General features: G+C 40.1%; 1 protein-coding gene across 3 annotated transcripts in view; it reads left to right on the forward strand.

The window, feature by feature from the left end:
* The window catches only part of ORC3 (origin recognition complex subunit 3), a 35,318-nt gene extending 19,043 nt beyond the window's left edge, over positions 1-16,275 (forward strand). The window contains exons 12-20 of one of the 3 annotated variants that reach the window (XM_041480379.1): positions 78-194; positions 1,122-1,201; positions 4,959-5,092; positions 7,492-7,577; positions 8,050-8,147; positions 9,042-9,183; positions 13,353-13,469; positions 14,535-14,614; positions 15,737-16,275. In XM_041480379.1, the coding sequence (XP_041336313.1) occupies positions 78-194; positions 1,122-1,201; positions 4,959-5,092; positions 7,492-7,577; positions 8,050-8,147; positions 9,042-9,183; positions 13,353-13,469; positions 14,535-14,614; positions 15,737-15,842 (960 nt within the window). In that variant the 3' untranslated portion in view covers positions 15,843-16,275. Of the gene's footprint in view, positions 1-77; positions 195-1,121; positions 1,202-4,958; positions 5,093-7,491; positions 7,578-8,049; positions 8,148-8,927; positions 9,184-13,352; positions 13,470-14,534; positions 14,615-15,736 lie in introns of those variants that run through there. The other 2 variants (XM_041480380.1, XM_041480381.1) reach the window with 2 other exon arrangements.
* Positions 16,276-19,579: the final 3,304 nt, after the last annotated feature.

The following is a 19,579-nucleotide window of genomic DNA, read 5'->3' on the forward strand; positions in this document are numbered from 1 at the left end:
TCAGAGTAATTTTAAGTGCTTTATGGGAGTTTCAAATGGATGTCAGAATTACTTTTAAAATTATTCTATCACTGTAGGAAGAAACACAGAAGTTGCTGGAGGACTTACATGTTTACCATGAAAATTATGTTTCAATTCTGAGATGTCTTCATGTTTTCACATCTTCTCTTCCAAAGTATCCTTTGGGCAAGCAGGTGATGTACTGTTATATGTGGGTCTTGTTGGGTTGTTGTTATTGTGGTTTTGGTTTCGTTTTTCGTTTGTTTGTTTGTTTTTTTCCTCAAAGTATGACAGTTAAATAAATATTTACTCTTTATTTATTAATGTGCTGTTTTGTCCCCTGCTTCTTAAAATGGAGAGAGATGCTCTCTTTCTATGGGCAGAGGATGAGAGTATGTGGTTTCTTTACTGGCATGGATGATACCTTGTCAGTGAACAGGAAGGGGTTTCCAGGGGGAGGCAGATGCACACAGATTAGCAAAAAGATCCGCACATTGACTTCCCACGTCTGAGATTACCTGTATGCATTGCAGATAGTGTACACACTTCTGCCACCTGTTAATTCACTAGTCATATTCAGATAACAGACTGAGTTTTTAGCAACCTTCTGTACAGAAAAAAGCAGCTGTAGGTGGAACAGTGATGATTGCTTTGTTAATAGTCCTATTGCTCTGATGTCATTTAATCCACCTTCTCCTGCGAAGCAATTTCTTCCACTAGAAGAGCAATTATATATTCTGTGCATGTGCACCTGTCTCTCAGTTCTCAATTTATTCCATACTGTTACTAGAATCTGTCACTGACTACAAAAGCATCATGAACTGTGCCACTGTTTGAAAACAAAAGGATGTTTTACCTGGGGTATTTGATTGGAGTTCCTTTCTATCCACTGCAGTTAACTTCACCTGAATGTTAGTTGTTTGGAACCTGGTGCAGAGCAGCAGTCTCCAGCAGAAGCTTAGTTCTGGAAGATATTAAGAGCTCTCATTCCTTTTGCAATCATTCTGCATCTTTGGAAAACAGGCTCTAGAGGAATTGCATATTGCTTTGAACAGCTTGTTGTAAGATTCCCATATTACTTTGTAAAACACTTTATCCTTTCTTCACCTTCTGCATAACAGATCAGGGAGTTGCACTGTGCTTGTTTGGAAAACCGAGTATGGGAAACAGAGGAGTATGAGTCATCTCTTCAACTAGCCAGGTGATTTTTTTTTTCCCATTTTGTTTTAATATTGCCGTACACATGGAAAGTATCAGTCATCAGTTATTCTGGAACTTAAAGCTGAGGCTATTACCTGTTCACAGCTAGTTTTAGTGTTGTTTGCAAGTGTAATTGGCTGCTGTTTTCAGTTTGGTTTTCTACTGATTTCCGTGAAATTCAGCCAGGTTGTAATATCTCATATGCCCTGAGTAATTTTGCTGAAACTGCTGAGATTACTTTGAGTGAATGAGAACGAGTTGGGTTTTGTCTTTTAAAGTATGATATTATCAACCAAATTATTAGTCTTAGTTGTCTTAAATTTTAATCTGTTGTGAAAATTAGAATCTCTTCCAAATGAATAGTAGCTGAGGCCTTTCTTTTTTATTTTACTGCTTTCCTTCTGTTCCTGATTTGCCTTAACAGTTTTTACAGGGACTGAGTTAATTTTTTCTGATACTGTGAGCGTAGGACTTTAGGAGAGGCTGTACTTGTGTTGTCTGGCAGTGTTTAAAATGCCAAAGTCGTCAAAGCCAGTTTTCTTGATAGAAAACCTTTCAACTGCAGTGTTGCAGCTAAAGACTTCTGAATGTGCTTTCAACAGACACATGGCAGTGTCTGTCTCCTGATAGTTGCACTCATTCAAACCTACCCTTGGCTTTGTCACACAACCCCATGACTGTAACTGCCTCTCCCAGACCCCCTGAGCTGCTCAGGTTTGATGTGTGTGGCAGTAAAACTGCACAGCAAAACCATTTCAGTGGTGGATGGAGGGTAGCTTTCTGGGCTGATACACCACAAGGAAACACTCTTCAAACTGTAGCTTTGCCATACTGAGTGGCTCTTGCACATAGCCACTTTTCTGTGTTCTTTACCCTTATCCCTTTGAAAGGATTACATGCCTGAGTTGTCATTTCTGCAGTTTTTCCTTTGTATTCCTTCTCTAATTCACCTGAATCTCGACAGCACTCAGTCACTGCTCAGCTCTTGGTCACAAATGTGTCATTCTGCTTTCTCTACTGTCTGTCTGTAATCCCTTAATAACTCTTGGCCTTTTTTCCCTTCCTTTTTCTTCTCCTTTGTTTAATTTGCTTTCATCCTCTGAATTCATCTGTCACTTCTATCTCAAAGTTGATGCTGCCATCAGATTCTGGCTTGCTCCCCTTTTATTCTTATCTGTTCATCTCCCTCCTGTTGTTCTTCTGGTCCTGGCTCCCACTGTGGGAGCCTCTGATAGAAATACAGTGATCATGGTCACTGCTTTCATAGATGGTGATTCTGTGATTTTTTTATTTTTTTTTAAATTCAGAAATTCTATCATTTTCCTAGCAAAACTTGTCCAACAGAACTTCTTCAGGTACTTGGAATTCTAGCTGTTTTTGTAATTTTTTCAGCTGTTAACCTGTTTCCATTTTTACAAATTTTTACAAATAATTCCTCTTGTCTCTGCTGTTTCTATATAGAATCTTGCTGTTACCTTTTAGAAGAAAATGTGGTCTTTTCCCATTCTACTCACAATCTTTTTTTCCCCTTTTGCTCAGATTTAACAGTTACTCTCTGTTCCTTAATATCTCTGCCTTCCTGGGAGTCACACCACCTGTTGATATCCTTATGTTCACCCTTCCCCATCCCTTACTCCTTTTCAGTGTTTTTCTGGAATCCTTTTTTTTTTTTTTTCCTTGTATTTAGAAAGTAAAAAATATTACTTATTAGTAATAAATTAGTAGAAAATATCAGCTTATTTCTCATTTTCTAACGAAGTACCTCTTTTGTCTTTTATGAATTATGTTTGAATGTTTAGGTTTTAAGTTGCTGAATTGTGTTTCTTTTGTGACTGGCTTCTCTACTTCAGCCTTTTCCTTGACAGGCTTTTATGCCTTCTGCTAGAAGTGCTCTTGCCAAAAATGGTGTTTTAGGGGAATCTAACTTGAGCAGTCTAGACAGTAGTTACTCTACCTGAGTTTTCCAGAGTCTAAAATATGCCATGGGGCAGCAGAGAATGTGTGAGCTTTAGTTCATTTTGCATTAATTCCATCACGAGAAGATCGGAGAGCGTCTCACTCGATTGGTTATGTGGAGCTAACTGGCTGGGAAATCTCATCAGCCTTTTGGGTGGCAAAACTTCAAGGACTGTCTGCCCTATTGTCTTCTGTCTAGATATTGTACTCTGTTTTTTGTCTGCTAATTATGGGTGGCTTTTCATCACATGCTGCTTATCACAGTCCTGCCCTTCTGTGACCGGTGCTGTGACCAACATGGTATCGCTTCTTCAGGTGATTTCCCTCTCCAGCATGCAGAAGGAGCTTCTGTAGTCTTCACTGTAGCTTCCCTTCTTTTGCATAACTTGTCTGAATAATCAGAGTTAGATTTATTTACTGCCTTTTGGTAATCTGAGATCTTCCTTCCTGCTTTAAGCCTGACTCCTCACCAAATTCAAATCTTAACCCCGCTGATACCTGGCATGCCTTGCAGTAATCTCAAACCTAAAGGGTTGCAAAGGATCCTTTACTGTTTTCTCATATGTGATAACTGTCTTCTTGCCTTTTCTTTGGGCCCTGTAATCACACTGTTGTTGTAAATAAGTTTTTCTACAACTTGCAGTTTCCTTTTGAATAATACTAGGAAAATAAATTTGTTCTTTCCTATTTGCAGATCTCCAGATCTGCTTGTCTTCTCTCCGTATTGGGTGTTTAACTGCAGTGTTTTGTCTGGCCTGGAACAAGGCTATCTTGTTTACCCATTATAACACAAGGCAGTTTCAAAATGTTTTGTGTGGTCAAGGTCACCCTTGCTGTTGTTAACTCCTGATGCTTTTCTGTACACAACAAGTGCATCTGAAGGCAATACCTGACTTGCAAAAATCTAACCCTGAAGCAGATAAACTGAAGTTTTAAATTTTAACCTTTATAAGCATTTAGTATGCATTGCCAGTTAGAAACTAGAGCTCAAATTGCAATTGTCCCTCCAGGTATCCACAGAGCTTCCCCAGCCTCTTCTGAATTCTTCCTTAAATTTCTAGGCCAGTTTTTAGGTAGCTGATATGGGAACACACTGCTTGAGACACTGACCACCATCATTGCTTTGATATCTTTTACATTAAGATTTTGAGACTGGGCAGTGCTCAGTGACATTTGGGAGAGGCCCTAATAACCAAATAGTAAGTAAATGCTGAGCTGCAGGTTGGGCCAGATCTCAAGAGATCCCTTCCAGCTTGAATGGTTCTGGGATTCTAGTGATGACTAGATTTACAGCAATTAAATACAGAAAAAAGCGTACAGATTTCATTTGAGAGTCATTCTGAGTCACAAGAGATTAATTTTGCGGATGTCTTTACGTAGTGAATTTTTTTTTTACCATTTCATTTACTGCTTTTGGGAATGAGTTCTGAACCCTACCATGACTGGGTTTTGAGTGTTAGGTTTTTAAAATTTTGTTTTGATGTCTGACTCACAGTTTCAAAAATTGCAACTCCTATGTCCAGCAAGTGTTTTTAGATAATCAGAAAAATAGCTGTTCTGCAAGAAAACATGGAGGGCATCATCACCAAAACTAATTGGCTTGTTTCTTTCTATTAATGATAGCAGGAAAAAAAATTGACTTTGCTGCACGACTGAATGCCTATAATCCTGGAGATTTTTTCTTTTAAAATGAATTTTTCAATTTGTTGTTTGTTTTTTTTTTTAACTTTTCTCAACTAAGAACATTGAAAGCTGTTTCATCATTCTGCATTTCAACTTCAGCCAACAATTGTGTCTTTTAGGATGCTGAATAAGACTGATTTGGTAACCATGCTCCAACAATGTGTGGAAATTTTGATGTCATCTTCTGGAAAGGAGTTTGGTAGGGCAGTAGAAAAGTTGAAGCAGTTCTTGACCCAGTTTCAGAATCTAGAAGGTGGGTGTGTACCATCATGTATTCCATTACAGATTATATAAAAGCTATTTTGTAATCTGACCGTTTTCCCTGAGACAGCCTGTCATCATATTAAACCATCATATTTGCAGGACTTTTTTTTTTTAATACATGCACAAATTTAGGAAGTATTTATATTCTCTACTGGTATGTGATTTATGCTTTTTATAATATGGAAGAGTGATGTAAGATAAGAAATTGGACAGATCAGCAAACATTATCCCCTAAATCTCTCATACATGTATTTTGAGCATTTTAGCAGATGTTGTAGTTGCTAAAAACAAACTGTTTTTAAAGATAAATAGCAGCAGACAGGCAAGGACTGCATAAGCTGTCCTTATGACATGGAATTTAATCAAAATGTATGTAAGGTTCCTTCCTCTGCACGTTCAGAGCTAGGACCCCAAGTGCCAGTTGTCAGCTCTGCTGACAGGCTGTGACTTGTCAAGCCCCTAGATTTGATTGTTCATGGTACAGGACCTATTTCAAGGTTTAGCAAGGCAAATGAGTAGCAGCATCCTGTCTTTCAGAAGCAGGTTAACTGAAACTGCTGCATTCTCTCTGAAACATGATTATAATGTATTCCAGCATTCTTTTGGAATAGAAATGTTGTTGCTTTCCCTGGATTATGGAGAAGCACTCCACAAAGATTGGCTTTTGAAGATTAATTGGTTATCATCTGGTCTGTTTTATGCATATTAATCAAGCTCATTATCAGTGTGATTGCTGTACAGCATTTGGACAAGTAGGCAGCAACCCCCAAATGCAGTCAATATTAATTACAGTCACATTACACTGTAGGGTTATCTGGGGGTTGTCCAAAAGAATCAGCTCTTGTCTGCACCATATATTTTTTAATTGTAGTAAAAGCAGAGCTGTGGTAGAGAAAATAGGTCATCACTTTGAAAAAGCTCTGTATGTCACTGCTGGTACCAGCACTGAGGAATCTGAACTATGATGGAAAACCAAAGGTTTGTCTAGTTTGGAAAAAAAGAATTAAAGCAAAAGGCTTTTAAGTGGTTGGATTCTTACCTTGAGGAAATAAATAAGGAACAACAACTCTGGGGATTCAGAACTTGCAGAAATATAAAGCAAAAAAGATAGTATTTTTACTTAGGATTTGAAGATGGGTTTAAAATAGAGAAGGTCTGCTGAATCCATGAAGGATCTTAGTTTGTTTTCAAGGTGGATTTAATTTAAGCTCCAAAGGAAAAGTGAGAAAGGGAAGTTAAGATATACTGTACATGAATAGATTGCTGAGTTAAATAACTTCTTACTTTATATTTATGTGATGGTGTTGATCTTTAGTGAAGGTTCTCAGATGCCTGCCAAAAATGTGATGTACCCAAATTGCCCACAGAGCTCTTAAAGTGAAAGGATAGTCCAAAATACTGTATTTTATAACAACAAGAGAGTCCGTTGTCCTGACTGCCTAATGAAGTGAAAAACATAAAATCATGAAGCTTGCACATACAAAATATCTTCACATTCAGTGTATTTTGAGCTGCAGGGTTTGGAAAATAAAAAAATATATTGGTGGACTAGTGGAGAGGAAGTTTTCTGATTTGAAGTCTTCAGCACTCAGACAAATGTCTACAGGACCCTGGAAGATACCAAATTGTTCTCTGCAGGTCACCAAAAAGCTTTTAAATATGGTGGTCACTGCTGATAGAGCTTTACCTGTGATGTGTGGGTGGAATCTCCATCTGCCATCTTCTTAAATGAGGCAAGAAATCTAGATTCCATTTTTTCTGATTATCACTCATCCTAGCACTGATTGTGCTTTGGGAGGTTTTGCTTCTTTGTTTTTACCTAAAAATTACTAATTATTGGTGCAATTGATCACCAAACTGCATGTCCATGAAGATGAAATTTTCTTATAAATTAAGGTGAGAATAAAACTGGGCAATGAAGTACCTTAGCATGCTTCTGTTTGCTGCTCTGCTTGCAGTTTCTGCATTAGGTAGGGAGAAGTCATTTTTTACTCATTTCTTACTCATTATTTTTCTGCACATGAGAAGGGAAAAAAATGCAGCATGTGGCTTTTTGAATATTCCAAAAGCATGAGTAGTACCTAGTCCTAATCTGTCAAATTAACAAATGTTGAGAGTATGACCTAGGATGACCTAAAAAGAATTAGAGTGATGTGCAAGGCTTGTGCTGGGCCTTTGCTCAGGGCTGAATTGTTACCTAATCACTGTTGGCTAAGCTGTACTGCAGACTCCTTTTTTAACAATCTTTTACAAGATGCAAGACCCAAAAGCTGCCTGTGATTGGATCTGTGTGAGCAAGGAACTGCTGAGTACCTTGAAGATTGCTTGGGTTAGGAGGTTTATGTAGGAAAAGTCTACCCCACATATCAAATATCAGTTTTGTTCTAGTAGCAGAAGCTTCCCAAGAACGAGATGTGTCCGTATCGCCACAAAAGGAGCTCCAGAAGAAGACAGACCTTTATCACCTTCAGAAGGTTAGGCCTGCCTAGGCTTTACTGACTGGTTCCTTAAATTAAAGTTTTGAAATGTTCATGGTTAGTTCTTCCCAGCTTGCTGGAGCTCTGAGTAAAGGGTTGTGTGTGTCTCATCTTAAAAATGAATGAATAAGTACCAACTATGTATTTCAGGCCTTCCTGACACATAGAAAATTATAGAAAATAATCTATCATAAACCAGGATTTTAAAATGCAAATTGGATGTTTTCTTTTTATTTAACTTGTAATTTAGACATTCTGCCTAACACATATTTCTTTGAATTTCTGAAACTCCTACGGGTTTGAGAACTGAATACATTGGCCTAAATAAAAATAACTGCATGATTACATTTCAAACATCATCAGTGAGAACATGCCAGCAAAAATTAATTATACATGTTAAACACATAGATTGTGTTCTCCAGAGAATAACTGCCTCCCATGTAGTCTTATGCACCACTTTTTTTTAAAGACTTTGTTGGAGTTGAAGGAATCAAGGAGGTCTAAGAAACTGACAAAGTTTGAAATGCTTCGTTTTGAAGTTGTTGACTATATAGACAGTCTTGTAAGGTGAGCCTTCCTGTTTTATATTCCTGCATTAGTTTTCACCATAAGTTGCAAATGAAATTTTACTAACATGTTAATCTTGTCAAAATTGTGTCTTGGTCCCTGTGGCACACCTTTTTTTCCCCTTCCTATTCTTTCTTTGAGGGCTCTAAAAATAATAACTAAAAAAATGCCAAAACCAAACAAACCACACCTCTTTTCCAATAGATCAGTTGAAATAATTAGGATACAAATGGACCAACCTACTTCGGCTACTGAGACGGTGTTGAGGGAGGAGTGGGTATAAGTGGCAAAATAAAGTCAAGAGTCTTTACCCTAATCTTTGCTGATCTGTTCTACTTATGAAACTGTACAGATGTCAAGTGAGATATCCTGTCCATTTTGGGAACTGTTTTGGTGAGCAAGCCGTAGCAGATGCAGTGTTTTGGAGGCAGCTCTGCAGTGGAAAATGTGAAAGGCTTGTTGTGGTGGGGGAAGAGATGAAGGCATTTGTTAATTATAGAGGGTGGGGGGGAGGCAGGGAAGCTAACAGAAGTATGACTGCCAAGCAAAAAGCTTCAGCTAGGAAGGCCAAGATGAGCAGAGACTCGTGGTGAGGCCTTGAGATGGATAAGTGTGATCTATGGAGTACTTGATGGGGTTAGCACTGTAGCTGCTGCCCTTGTTTTTGAATTTTCAGTGTCCCACCTAGAGTTCTGTGCTAAATCCATTAGATATAGAATTGATAATAACAGACTTCTCTGCTTAAAAGTTTATTTCAGTGCTGTTCATCTTGTTTTTCAGAGATTTTTCAGTACTGGATGGGAAACATGCATTTTTATAGTCTGACAGCAGTAGACTTGTGTTGTTTCCCTTCAGCTGAAGCTTGTGTCTCCCCCACACCTCATGCTTTTCCAGAAGATACCTTGTTCCTGCAGAGGACAGGACCCTGCATGAGATCGTGTATTTCAACGCAGCCGCTGTTCTCCGAGGGCACTTGAATGCTGCCCCCAGGACTGCCCTGCACACGGCTTTGAACAACCCCCACTGGTACCTGAAGGTAGGAGACAGCTGCGCTCTTGGGCTGCTGCAGTAGTTCTGCAAGGCTCTGAGCACAGTGTACAAGGCTGAGTTTTGCTGTTTCATGAAGCTTGGCACATATTCAGCTGTTTTGCAGAGAACTAGCAAGTGCTGATAAGCAACTGGGGACTTTGTTCAAGGAGCTAGGGAATCTGTCTGGTGAAGGTAATTCTGGGAAGTGTTCTGTAGGAGGAATCCATTTTTCAGAGCATGTTCTAGACATGGTATTTTCTTTCTTCTGTAGATGTAGCACAAAACTAATTTTGTCCTCTGCTACAATTAGGATGACTGTCCACAGGGAAAAATAAAGTGTCTGTTACTCTTTCCAGAGACTTTCTTAGTAGGGCTGGTGCTCAGTCCTCGTTGTGTAGATTAGCTGTAAGGTAAAGGCTGTTCAGGTGGAGTCATAACATTAAAATAGCATAATTACAGCGTATTTAACCAAGTCCTTTCTTTCCCTCTATGATTTTATTTTAATCCTTGTTGTACATTGATGTCCTGTGTTTTCTGAGTCCAAGAAAAGGATCAGCCTAACCCTGCCCTTTTCTAGAAGAGAAAAGCAGATTGTTCTCCACTTCTTTCATAAGTCAAACTGAAAGAATGACCAAAAGAAAGAAATAGACTAGGATTTGGAAAAGGAGTGAACATACATTTATTTTTACTTGATTATAGAAGGTAATTGACGTTGTTCTTACTGCCTAACATTTTTCTTAAAAAAACTGATCATAATTTTGAAGAAAGTATTGGTTGTGGCTGTATCTGAGTAATGCACTACTTGAATCAAAGCTAACACCAGGAACTGTAAAGGCTGATAAAGATCAGCCTTTGAATTCTACAACCTGATTTGTATTGGGTTTGCTGGCACTGTCCTCTATTTAAATGAGTGTTATCAGTTTTGCTGTGTGCAGGAGTTATTATTAAAACCATTTACAGAGCTTATTTGTGAGAATAGTAGTTAGCAATTACCATTAAAGAAACCTAATATGAACCATTAAAGAAACCTAATATGAACCTCAGTAATTTATATTTTTAGTAAACCTGTAAATATATAGACTAGGACAGCCAAGAAAATGTACTACTGATGTCTTTAATAAGTATTCTGCTCTCTTTGATGAGTTGACAAGATTTAAAGCCCTCTGTCATCCTGTACTTTGTACTTGGACATGCTTTAACATACTTCCAATGTTTTCTGAGAAGATTGTGAAGTTTTGGCATAGCTTCTAACAGTAGCAGTATTGGCTGAGTATCTTGCTTAGCATTTTAATCCATGTGAGTCAAATATTTTCTGTCTATGACTTGTGCATGGTTTGTGTTTTTCTGCACCATGACCAGAGCAAAGTTCTCCAAAACTGTTCCTTCCAGAAGGCCAGGAAAAAACTATTTGCTTCAGTAGAGTACCAGTGAATGATTAATATGTGATGCACTGCTTCCAGGAGTCCAGTTAGTTATTTAGCAAAGTGTGAACCAAGGCTCATATCTATCAGGCTGGGGGGGAGAAGAGAACCCAAAAAAACTGCACCAAACCCAGTGTAATTCTGGTTTCACTGATCCCTTGAAAATTTAACAAGCTGAAACTTGGTATCCCAGCTCCCATATCAGAGAAGGAGGATTTGGTCCCTGGGATAACAGCATTCATTCCAGAGCAAAGTATGCTGTGTCCTCTGTCTAGCCTTGGGGCAGGGTCAGGCAAGAGCAATTCCTCATCAGCTGTGTTCTGGGTTGCTCCCACTCCTGTTCTCTTCTTTTGGAGGCAGCACCTCTGTGCTGTACAGATGGATTCACAACTGGCTGCTTGTGGTAGGGCAGCTTCCTGCTTGTCAGCCTGGTTATTTCCCCTCGGGACCACAGGTGTGCTGCAGCCCCAGAGCCGAGGTTTCCCCGCTGGCAGCTGCAGAGCTTGGCCCAGTTAGCACAAGGGAGCCTGGGATCGCTCAGGGGCTGCTACAGATGAGCCTGCTCCAGGAGGGTGCGCTTGCTCTGGAAGTCGCATCCCCTCTTGGTTGTGATAACTGCCCTGACCTTAAAATGAGAAAAGCAAAGGGTCCAGCATTGCCAGGTTGGCACATGGGTGAGTAGTAGAAAACCACAGTGCTGTAGGAGAGGGGAAATGAAAAGCGTGTAGTGTTGTCCTTCTGGGCAGTGGTGAGTCACTAGATCTAGATCAGCCAGAAGTGTAACCTCATGTGTGCCAGGTACTGACACAGGAGTATTGGAAACTATTGTGGTACACTCCTGAGTTACAGAAGTGTACCGTAATACTCCTGAGTTCCTGATGAACTAATGTCAGCATTGTAACACTGTGAGGGGTTAGCCATATTTCTCTGCATTTTTCTGGAAACCCTCTTGTAATGAACTGACAGATATTAACCTAAGGGCTACAGCTTTTATGTTCCTCGTAGAGGAGAGTAAATAAACTTGAAAATTGCTTAGTGTTCTGTAAGTTGTGAAATGTCTCATAAGTGACAGAGTCCAAACTGGAGCTGAGTCTCAAAAATTGCAGGAATTGAGATCTATGGGTAAACTAAAGATTCTTGAGCGAATTTTTTTTCCCTAGCCTTCTTTTCTGTCTTGAAAAGCATTTTTCTTTTGAAGGTGTCTGTCATTACTACAGCTTCATAACTTCCCTAAAGTTGCTTGTATATTTTACTAGCATATGAAAGTGTTTTAGAACAAACTTCTGTAACCTGAAAGGGATGATCAGTGGTTGTTTTCATGTTAAGACAGTTGACTTCTTAGAGTGCATGAAACTAAAATGAAATGCTGTAAATTTCTGCAACTGTACAGAGACTTTTGCCTCTGGCTTGAGTGGCTTTTCAACTTCCCAAGTAAATGGTTCAGTGCTGATGACCTTGAATCCAAAAGGCTGGAAATCTGCCCAGCAGAAAAGGGCCTGAGGGTGCTGGTCAGGAGAGGCTGAACATGAGCCCCCTGTGTCCAGGCGGTCAGGAAGGCCGATGGCACCTGGCCTGTGTCAGCAATAGTGCGGCCAGCAGGGCCAGGCAGTGACTGTCCCCCTGTGCTCTGCAATGGTGAGGCCACACCTCGAGTGCTGTGTCCAGTTCTGGGCCCCTCACTTTAAAAAGGACATTGAGGTGCTGGAGCATGTCCAGAGAAGGACAGCAAAACTGGGGAAGGGTCCTATGAGGAGCAGCTGAGAGAGATGAGACTGTTTAGCCTGGAGAAAAGGAGGCTCAGGAGGGACCTTATCACTCTCTACAGCTGTCTGAAAGGAGGTTGTAGCCAGGTGGGGGTTGGCTTCTTCTCCCAGGGAATCTGCAACAGGACAAGAAAAAATGGCCTCAGGTTGCACCAAAGGAGGTTTAGGTTGGATATTTGGGAGAATTTCTTCCTGGAAAGAAGCAGCATTGGAACAGGCTGCCCAGGCAAGTTGTGGACTCACCATCCCTGGAGAGATTTGAAAGACATGTAGATGTGGCAGTAAAGAATACAGTTTAATACTGGCCTTGGCAGTGCTGGGTTAATCACTGGACTCACATGATCTGCAAAGGCTTCTCCAACCGTAATGAGTCCATGAATTTCCTGAAACATAGTATACTAGTGAGAAATTAGACTTTTGCCTTTACAGATGCTGAGTTTCAAGCCAGAGATAAATGATTGTTACATTTCAAAGTTAAAACTCTGAGATAAAAGAAGCAATTATTTTTTGTACATATGACAGATCTATAGTAAGTCTTCCTCTTCCTTTCAAGGGGGCTGGGGGAAAAATTATACTTTCCTATTTTCTACATGGCAAATCATGACTAGTTTCTTCTCCCAACTCCATAAAATGGAGTATTTCTCTCTCGTATGTAAATAGAACTAGCAAAAAAATTGCATAAAGGAATAATCTGATAATCACTCATTACAGTAGATACTGCATAAGTGTTATAGAAGGAACACCAGGAGTGAAGTAGCTGTAGGGGGGGGTTGTTGGTTTGTTTTTTTTTTAATAGTATGCTAATTTTCCTGTTTGTTTTTTGGGATTTTTTTTTCTTTGTACCATCAACTTGCCATTAAACACACAAACAGTAAATATTTGCATAAAATACCTACTATCTGAATTACCTGAAATAGTGTTTTATCTAGCCCTTGGAATTGCTCAAGATTAGACACTGATCAAAGTTACTGCCTTCAATTTTTTTTCATCAGAATCAAGCTCTGAGATGTGATGGAGGAGGCATTTCTAACAAAGCCCCTGACATATGCATAGTGTATAAGCTCCATTTGGAATGTGGCAGATTGATTAATCTCGTTGATTGGTTAGAGGTATGTGATGATGCAAACAGTTCCTTCACCTGCTTTCAGTATTCTGATTTACCTTTGTGCTGCATGTCTGCTTTTCTTTAGTGCCCCTTTTGACAGCTTAAATCATTGCATACCTTGGTCCACAAGACCACAAGAACCCGCAGTAACTCCAATAAGTCTTTCTCTTTTGTGAATCATTTATTTCTAGCTCTGATAATCTGTGATGAAACTATTTTGCTTCAGTTTCTATTTTATGCTCAGCACAGATCAGATTTTGTGCTTAACAAAATTGCCTTTCTTTTTTCCTCTTTTAAGTATTCTGTGACACTTTTATGGAAACAGGCAAGGGGGGCTCTTGGAGACAGTATGCCAGGGAAAAGCCTGGGTCCTTCTAGCTGGGCAACCTGTCTCATACTGTAGCCAAAAGCAGAGAGAATATAGCAAGAGAACATACATTAATATGATCGGGTCTCCCTGGCTAACAATCACATTTTAGTTCTAAGGTTTCCTAAACTTGAGTGGTTCTTCTGTATTTTGTAAGCCTACCTGGATGTCATTACCAGTATATTTTAGCAACCACAGCAACTTCTGCAAGAAACTCTGTAGCTTAACCACCTGCAGTTTAGAGAATACTCCTTTTACTTCTTCCAAGTGTCTTTTGTTTGCTGCTGCCCTGGTTGTGTATTGTATATTCCTACCCAGACTCTTGCTGTCCCTCAGTTTTATAGATTTCTTCACAGCCAACTTACCTCTATCACTTCCCCAGAATATTTAAGCAGTCTCAGTTTGAGAATATTTTTTCAGTTCTGTAGTTTCTCTGAGAATGGGTCAGGACCCAGAACCATTTGAGATGCAAAATGCAGGCACAGGAGTTCAGAGTGTCATGTCTTGCATTCTGTATTCCTGCCATGGTAATGTGTAACCTTGCTTGCTCTTTGATACCTGCTGAACTGACACACTCTTGGAGTTCTCCTTATAAGATCTTATTGCCCTCAGTGATAGCCTTCAGCTCAGAGGTCACTATTTTATATGCAGATCTGTCTGTCTATGAACTGGAATAAATCTGTGCTGCTTTTCCCTTTCTAGGCTTTCTCAACTGTGGTGATGGCAGCTGAGGAACCAAATGCAGATGCAGCTTCCTCAGACCAGGTGGATGATGTTATCCAGTATCCTTTCTCATTTTTCTCAAGCTTGACATGGAAAATCTTACAGGATTTATGAACCAGGGGTTTTAAAATACAGTTTCATGTACACTGATTAATTTCAGAAAAAAATCCTTTAAATAGCCTTAATATATTGAAAATGTCTAAGAAATAGATCCGTTTAAATAGTTGGGCTAGGAGTGGTAAGAGAGCAGCTTTTGTCTTCAGGAGGTGTTTGGGTCTGAAACAGAACCAGAAGTCCATAAAACAAGTTGAAACCGTTTGGGTAAATCATCAGAGAGTTGCTGTAGCTGCTGGATAGGGGTAGAGCATTACTGGGGAACAGATGGGAGGAGGGTTCTGACCGAAGAGCAGATGGAGAAATAGAAGCACTAGTTCATTATGTTCCAGTGCCTTGGAGCTGAGAACTTACTTTGCACAGGACACCCATTCTGCTTCTTACTTTGTCCTGATCCTGAACTGAGGTCTAAAAAATATTTAATAGATGAGCATTAGAACCAAACCTCATGGCTACAGCAGTAGTGCTGCCACAGAGAAGAAATGAAGAGTTGTACAGAAATAGGCTTAACTAAAGGAAGGATAATTATATGCTCTAATACTTCACCTGGCTTTCCTGGCGCTTCCTTTTTTACAAGCTCCACTGTTAATTGTCACTTACAATAAATTTAATCCTCTAACTTGGGAATATAAACCTGTATGTCAGGGAGGCAGCAACAAAGGCAGAGTGAATAAAAAGGAGAAGGTGGTGCCATGAAACCTCAGAAAAAATCTCTATAATTATCTATCCATTTTTTTGTCAAGGGGCATAAAAGTGTAAATTCTTCTGAGACACTAGAAAAATTGGTATGTTTGTAGGCTTTAAGCTTCTCTTAGGAGTGGGAAGAGGAACTCTTCCTTTGCTGTCATGTCGTATGCATGTGGCAGAACTACTGATCAGATTGAAGATTTGTCTTACTGTAGGCAGCTTGTGCTCTGCCCTTATTTCCAACCATTTCATTGTGCAACACATTGTGTAATCTGTGCTTACCATGACTTGGAAATCTTGCCCTCCTAGAAGAGAACAGTGTGTCTGTCACTGTCTCATCAAAAGTGTACTTGGTTTCTTTCCTTCACTGACATGTCCAGCGCTCGCTTTATTCGAGCTGTTTCTGAACTGGAGCTCCTCGGGTTCATAAAGCCTAGCAAGCAGAAAACTGACCACGTGGCAAGGCTGACATGGGGAGGCTGTTAATGTGCCACCAAGGTGCTAACAAACTTCCCAACAGAGCAAGGGCTGTGTTCCCACACAGTTACTTCTCGCTAACTTTGCATACTGAGTCAAAGTCAGCAGTGCCTGAATATTGTGAGATACATTCTGAGTGCCTGGGCAGGCTTGAATAGAGATGTTGTTTTTTAATATTCTGCTGTATTAATGCTCATGTTCCAAATACTGTATTGTTATGCCAGTTTCAGTCTTCTTTGATGTGTGATATTTAACAGTCCGCTGATACAACTCATGCTAGCAAACCAAAAGGACAGCACTGGCTGTGTCAGCCACAAGTGATGAAGCAGTATTATTAACATCCTTATAAGCTGATAGGATTTGAGTCATTATTATAAAATGCCTCCTAGATCCTTGAACTAGGTTTAAAAATAAATAAAACAAGTATGCTAAAGAAGATAATGAACTTCCATGTTTAGGCTCTGCTGTGTGTTCTTCCAAACTGGTCCTAACTCCCTAAAAACTCCTTGAGGAAGAGAAGGGGCGAGAATAATTGTGAAGATGCAGAGTTTTGCCCTTTGGCAAGAGCAAAAGTAAACTGTCTGAATTCCTTTTTCTAGTTCAAGTTGAAGGGTACTAGTTGACTCCTGCTGTTAGGAAAACTTGTGTCAGCAGACTGAAAACATGGCAGTTGTGCACTCAGGTGGAAGGCAGGAAAATCCCCACCTAAAGCACATGTTGTAACCTCCCTCTTTGCCAAATTTGTTCTGCATGCAGGCAAAGGAACCAGCTGTGTGAAATGCAATGTCAGCTGAGCGTGTACCAGCACTGCTCATCTGATGATCCATCTTCAAAATGCCTTCTCAGACCAACCTCTTCCCTTAACTCTGTGTAAGGAACGAATGTGTTTATGCCAGTGTCTGTGCCCTGTTCTTCAACCATGGGAAAAGCGTTTGGAACCAAAGGGGAAAAGCTGCATTGCCCTGCAGAGCAGTGCATCTACCATGCTTTGATAAACCCTCTATGACTTCCATAAACCAGATCTGTACTGGGGAGGGGAAGTCATGCTACAGAACCAGTAACTTAGCCAGCTGTTTCCCCAGGAATGCGTATCAGAGATGTCAGGCTTGTTTTAAATACAGAACTCCTGCCCTCTTGGAGCATATTTTCCAGCTGCAGGAATCACAGCGTCACAGCAACAGGTCCTTCCTGTGTAGAAGTGGGGGTCTGGTTCTAAATTCTGCCAGCCAGTTCAGAAGGGGGAGGAGCTTATCAGACTACTGCCAGAACGTACAACTTGGGAAACAATTACAAAAACTTCAAGAGCATGAATTTTTAGGATCGCAGTAGACCACTTGCAAAAGTTTCAAGACACAGGTAAAAAATTCCTGTTCTCCCCTGGTGAGCAGGCTCAGGGAGCTGTTCAGTAGCACAGACAGACAGCTTTCCAGGCACAGAGAGGAAAGAGACATTTCAGCAGAGGGGAAGGCTGAGCACCCCCATCCTGAACCTCACCCCATTTATCTCACAAACACACTTGACAAACGAAAGGGAGCAGCACCAAATGTCTCTGTGATGTGCAAGAAGACAAGAAGCCAAGTGCTTTGCTGTGTAGTTGTCTCCTGCCACCCCCCTCTGCTAACCTCACCCCAGGTAACTTTCACACCCCCAGAGGGTAAAACAATCAGAAATAAAGAGAAACCAGCCTCAACAGTGTGTGGCCTTTAATCCCCAAATGTGCAGGCAACATGACATTAAAACAGTAAAATTAATAGTTAATGGCTGTTTGTTCCCTTTAACTAATAACAAATTTGTACGGTTAAAAGTCACATTTGCTGTGCTACATACGGTTTCTCAGATCAAATCTTTCATTCTGTACTTGGCGTTTCATTCTCTTTAGCAAGGAGGGTAAGAAGGTTGAACAGTTAAAAACACAAACTAAATAATTTAGTTCACCTTTCTTTCTTCAGAAGCTGGACTTTGCAATCAGTCCTACTTTCCTGGAAAAAGCTTAACATCACTGAATCTGGAATCAACATCAGTAACAGCTGAGACACCCTCACATACCTTAGCTGAAACAGATTTCAACTGGAAAATTAAAAATTAGTTTCTACAACTGTCTGCATAGTAATAACATGTTTTGCAGATATTCCAGAAAATCTTCACTGTCTGCAATGTTCACTTAAAGAAAACAAGACAAAAAAACCCCAAAGTGTTAATGTCTGTAGTAGTTCTCAAACTCTAGTGTAAAGCCTCACCTCTGAACTCTTATCATATTCTTAGGTAGCCACATCTTTCAACAGAAGTACTGCCAACAATCAGACCTGAATGCAAGTTAACGCTCATTAAAATAATTTTCCAACCCTTTTTCTCTACTGTTACAGATGCTGTTCTTTGACACCTCTTTACACTACTGCACTACTGGTTTCAAACACAAACTTTGAAGCCTATAACAGCAATAAACTATAAGAACAGCCCAGGTGCCTGTAAAAGCCATTTCATCATTGAGAATTACATCCAATACAAGTCACAAGCACTGGTTAACAAGAGCATCAACTTTTAGTACTTTACCAGCCTCCATTTTTTTCTCCCCACTGTGGAGTCAGAAAGCTTAAATCCTTCCCAATTTGAACAAAGAGTTTTCACAAAACAAAGTTTTTAAGCAGAATCTGTGACTGGTCATGCTGTTCAAGTGTACACAGGCAAATCTCAAACATCAGCACACAAGATTGCTTTGAATCTCCTTCCTTTGCAACTTTGAAAATTGCTGAATCATCTTATGGTTATATGCTCTCACATCTAGACACAAAAATCAACACACAGGATGTACATGCTGCTTTTCAAGTACACAGTAACTGAGATCTGCTTGTGAAGAAAGAAATACATCACTACCTTAAAAACAGGTTAACCAAGATCTTTGGATTCACTTTGTTAAGTTCCAATTAACTGTTCTCAGCTTGCCTGGCTTTTGGATAAGACTGCAGTTACATACAAATGGCAAAAATATTCTACATGTGGCCACCACAAACTGTAGTGCCAAGAACTGTGTAGTTACTGAACTGTACCCATTTCTCCTTGACTCAAAAGCCATCGAAAAGGTTCTGCAAAGCAGGTTGGTATTCAAGCACCAGCCAGCTCCTCACAGTACCCCAATTTCCTTAGTTTTTTCAACAGCCATCAAGCTGCCAGCCATTTTCCTACTGAAGAGTATGTCTCTTGTTAGAACAAGTCTTTCCTGTGTGATTCATCACTCTAGATACTGGCACTGAGATTAGGAAAAGGAGCCAGTTTGAAGTCCAACACAGAAAAGCAGCAGGTTAAAAAAAAAATTTCAAAGAATGCAACCTCATTTCCAAAAGAGGCACAAATTAAGCATACCACAGCTGTGATACATCAGCACTCACCATGCCATGCTTTTCATCGGCCACAAGACTGCTTACTATGCATCAATTTGGAGCAGTACAGGAGTGGCTGGGTGCTAGCATGACATCACTTATTTATAGATCTTAATATCCCAAAAGAAAATATAAGAACACAGGAAATTGATGAGCTGTATGAGGATGCCAGAATCGGCATGGTGGTCCAGCTAGAAACAGTCATTTTCCTAGCCTGGGCAACTTAATAAAAGGAGGTCAAAAAGCGAGGAGCAGGAAGGAGAGGGACTGAGGACTTCAAGGCAAGTAACAGAAATTACAGCCCTTGATAGTTTTATCTTCAGTGACAGAAGACCTGAGAGGGGAGTCTAGCAGAGATTTCTCATTTCTGGG

This window comes from Pyrgilauda ruficollis, unplaced genomic scaffold (assembly GCF_017590135.1).
Source record: "Pyrgilauda ruficollis isolate IOZ18807 unplaced genomic scaffold, ASM1759013v1 scaffold51, whole genome shotgun sequence".
Lineage (NCBI taxonomy): Eukaryota > Metazoa > Chordata > Aves > Passeriformes > Passeridae > Pyrgilauda > Pyrgilauda ruficollis.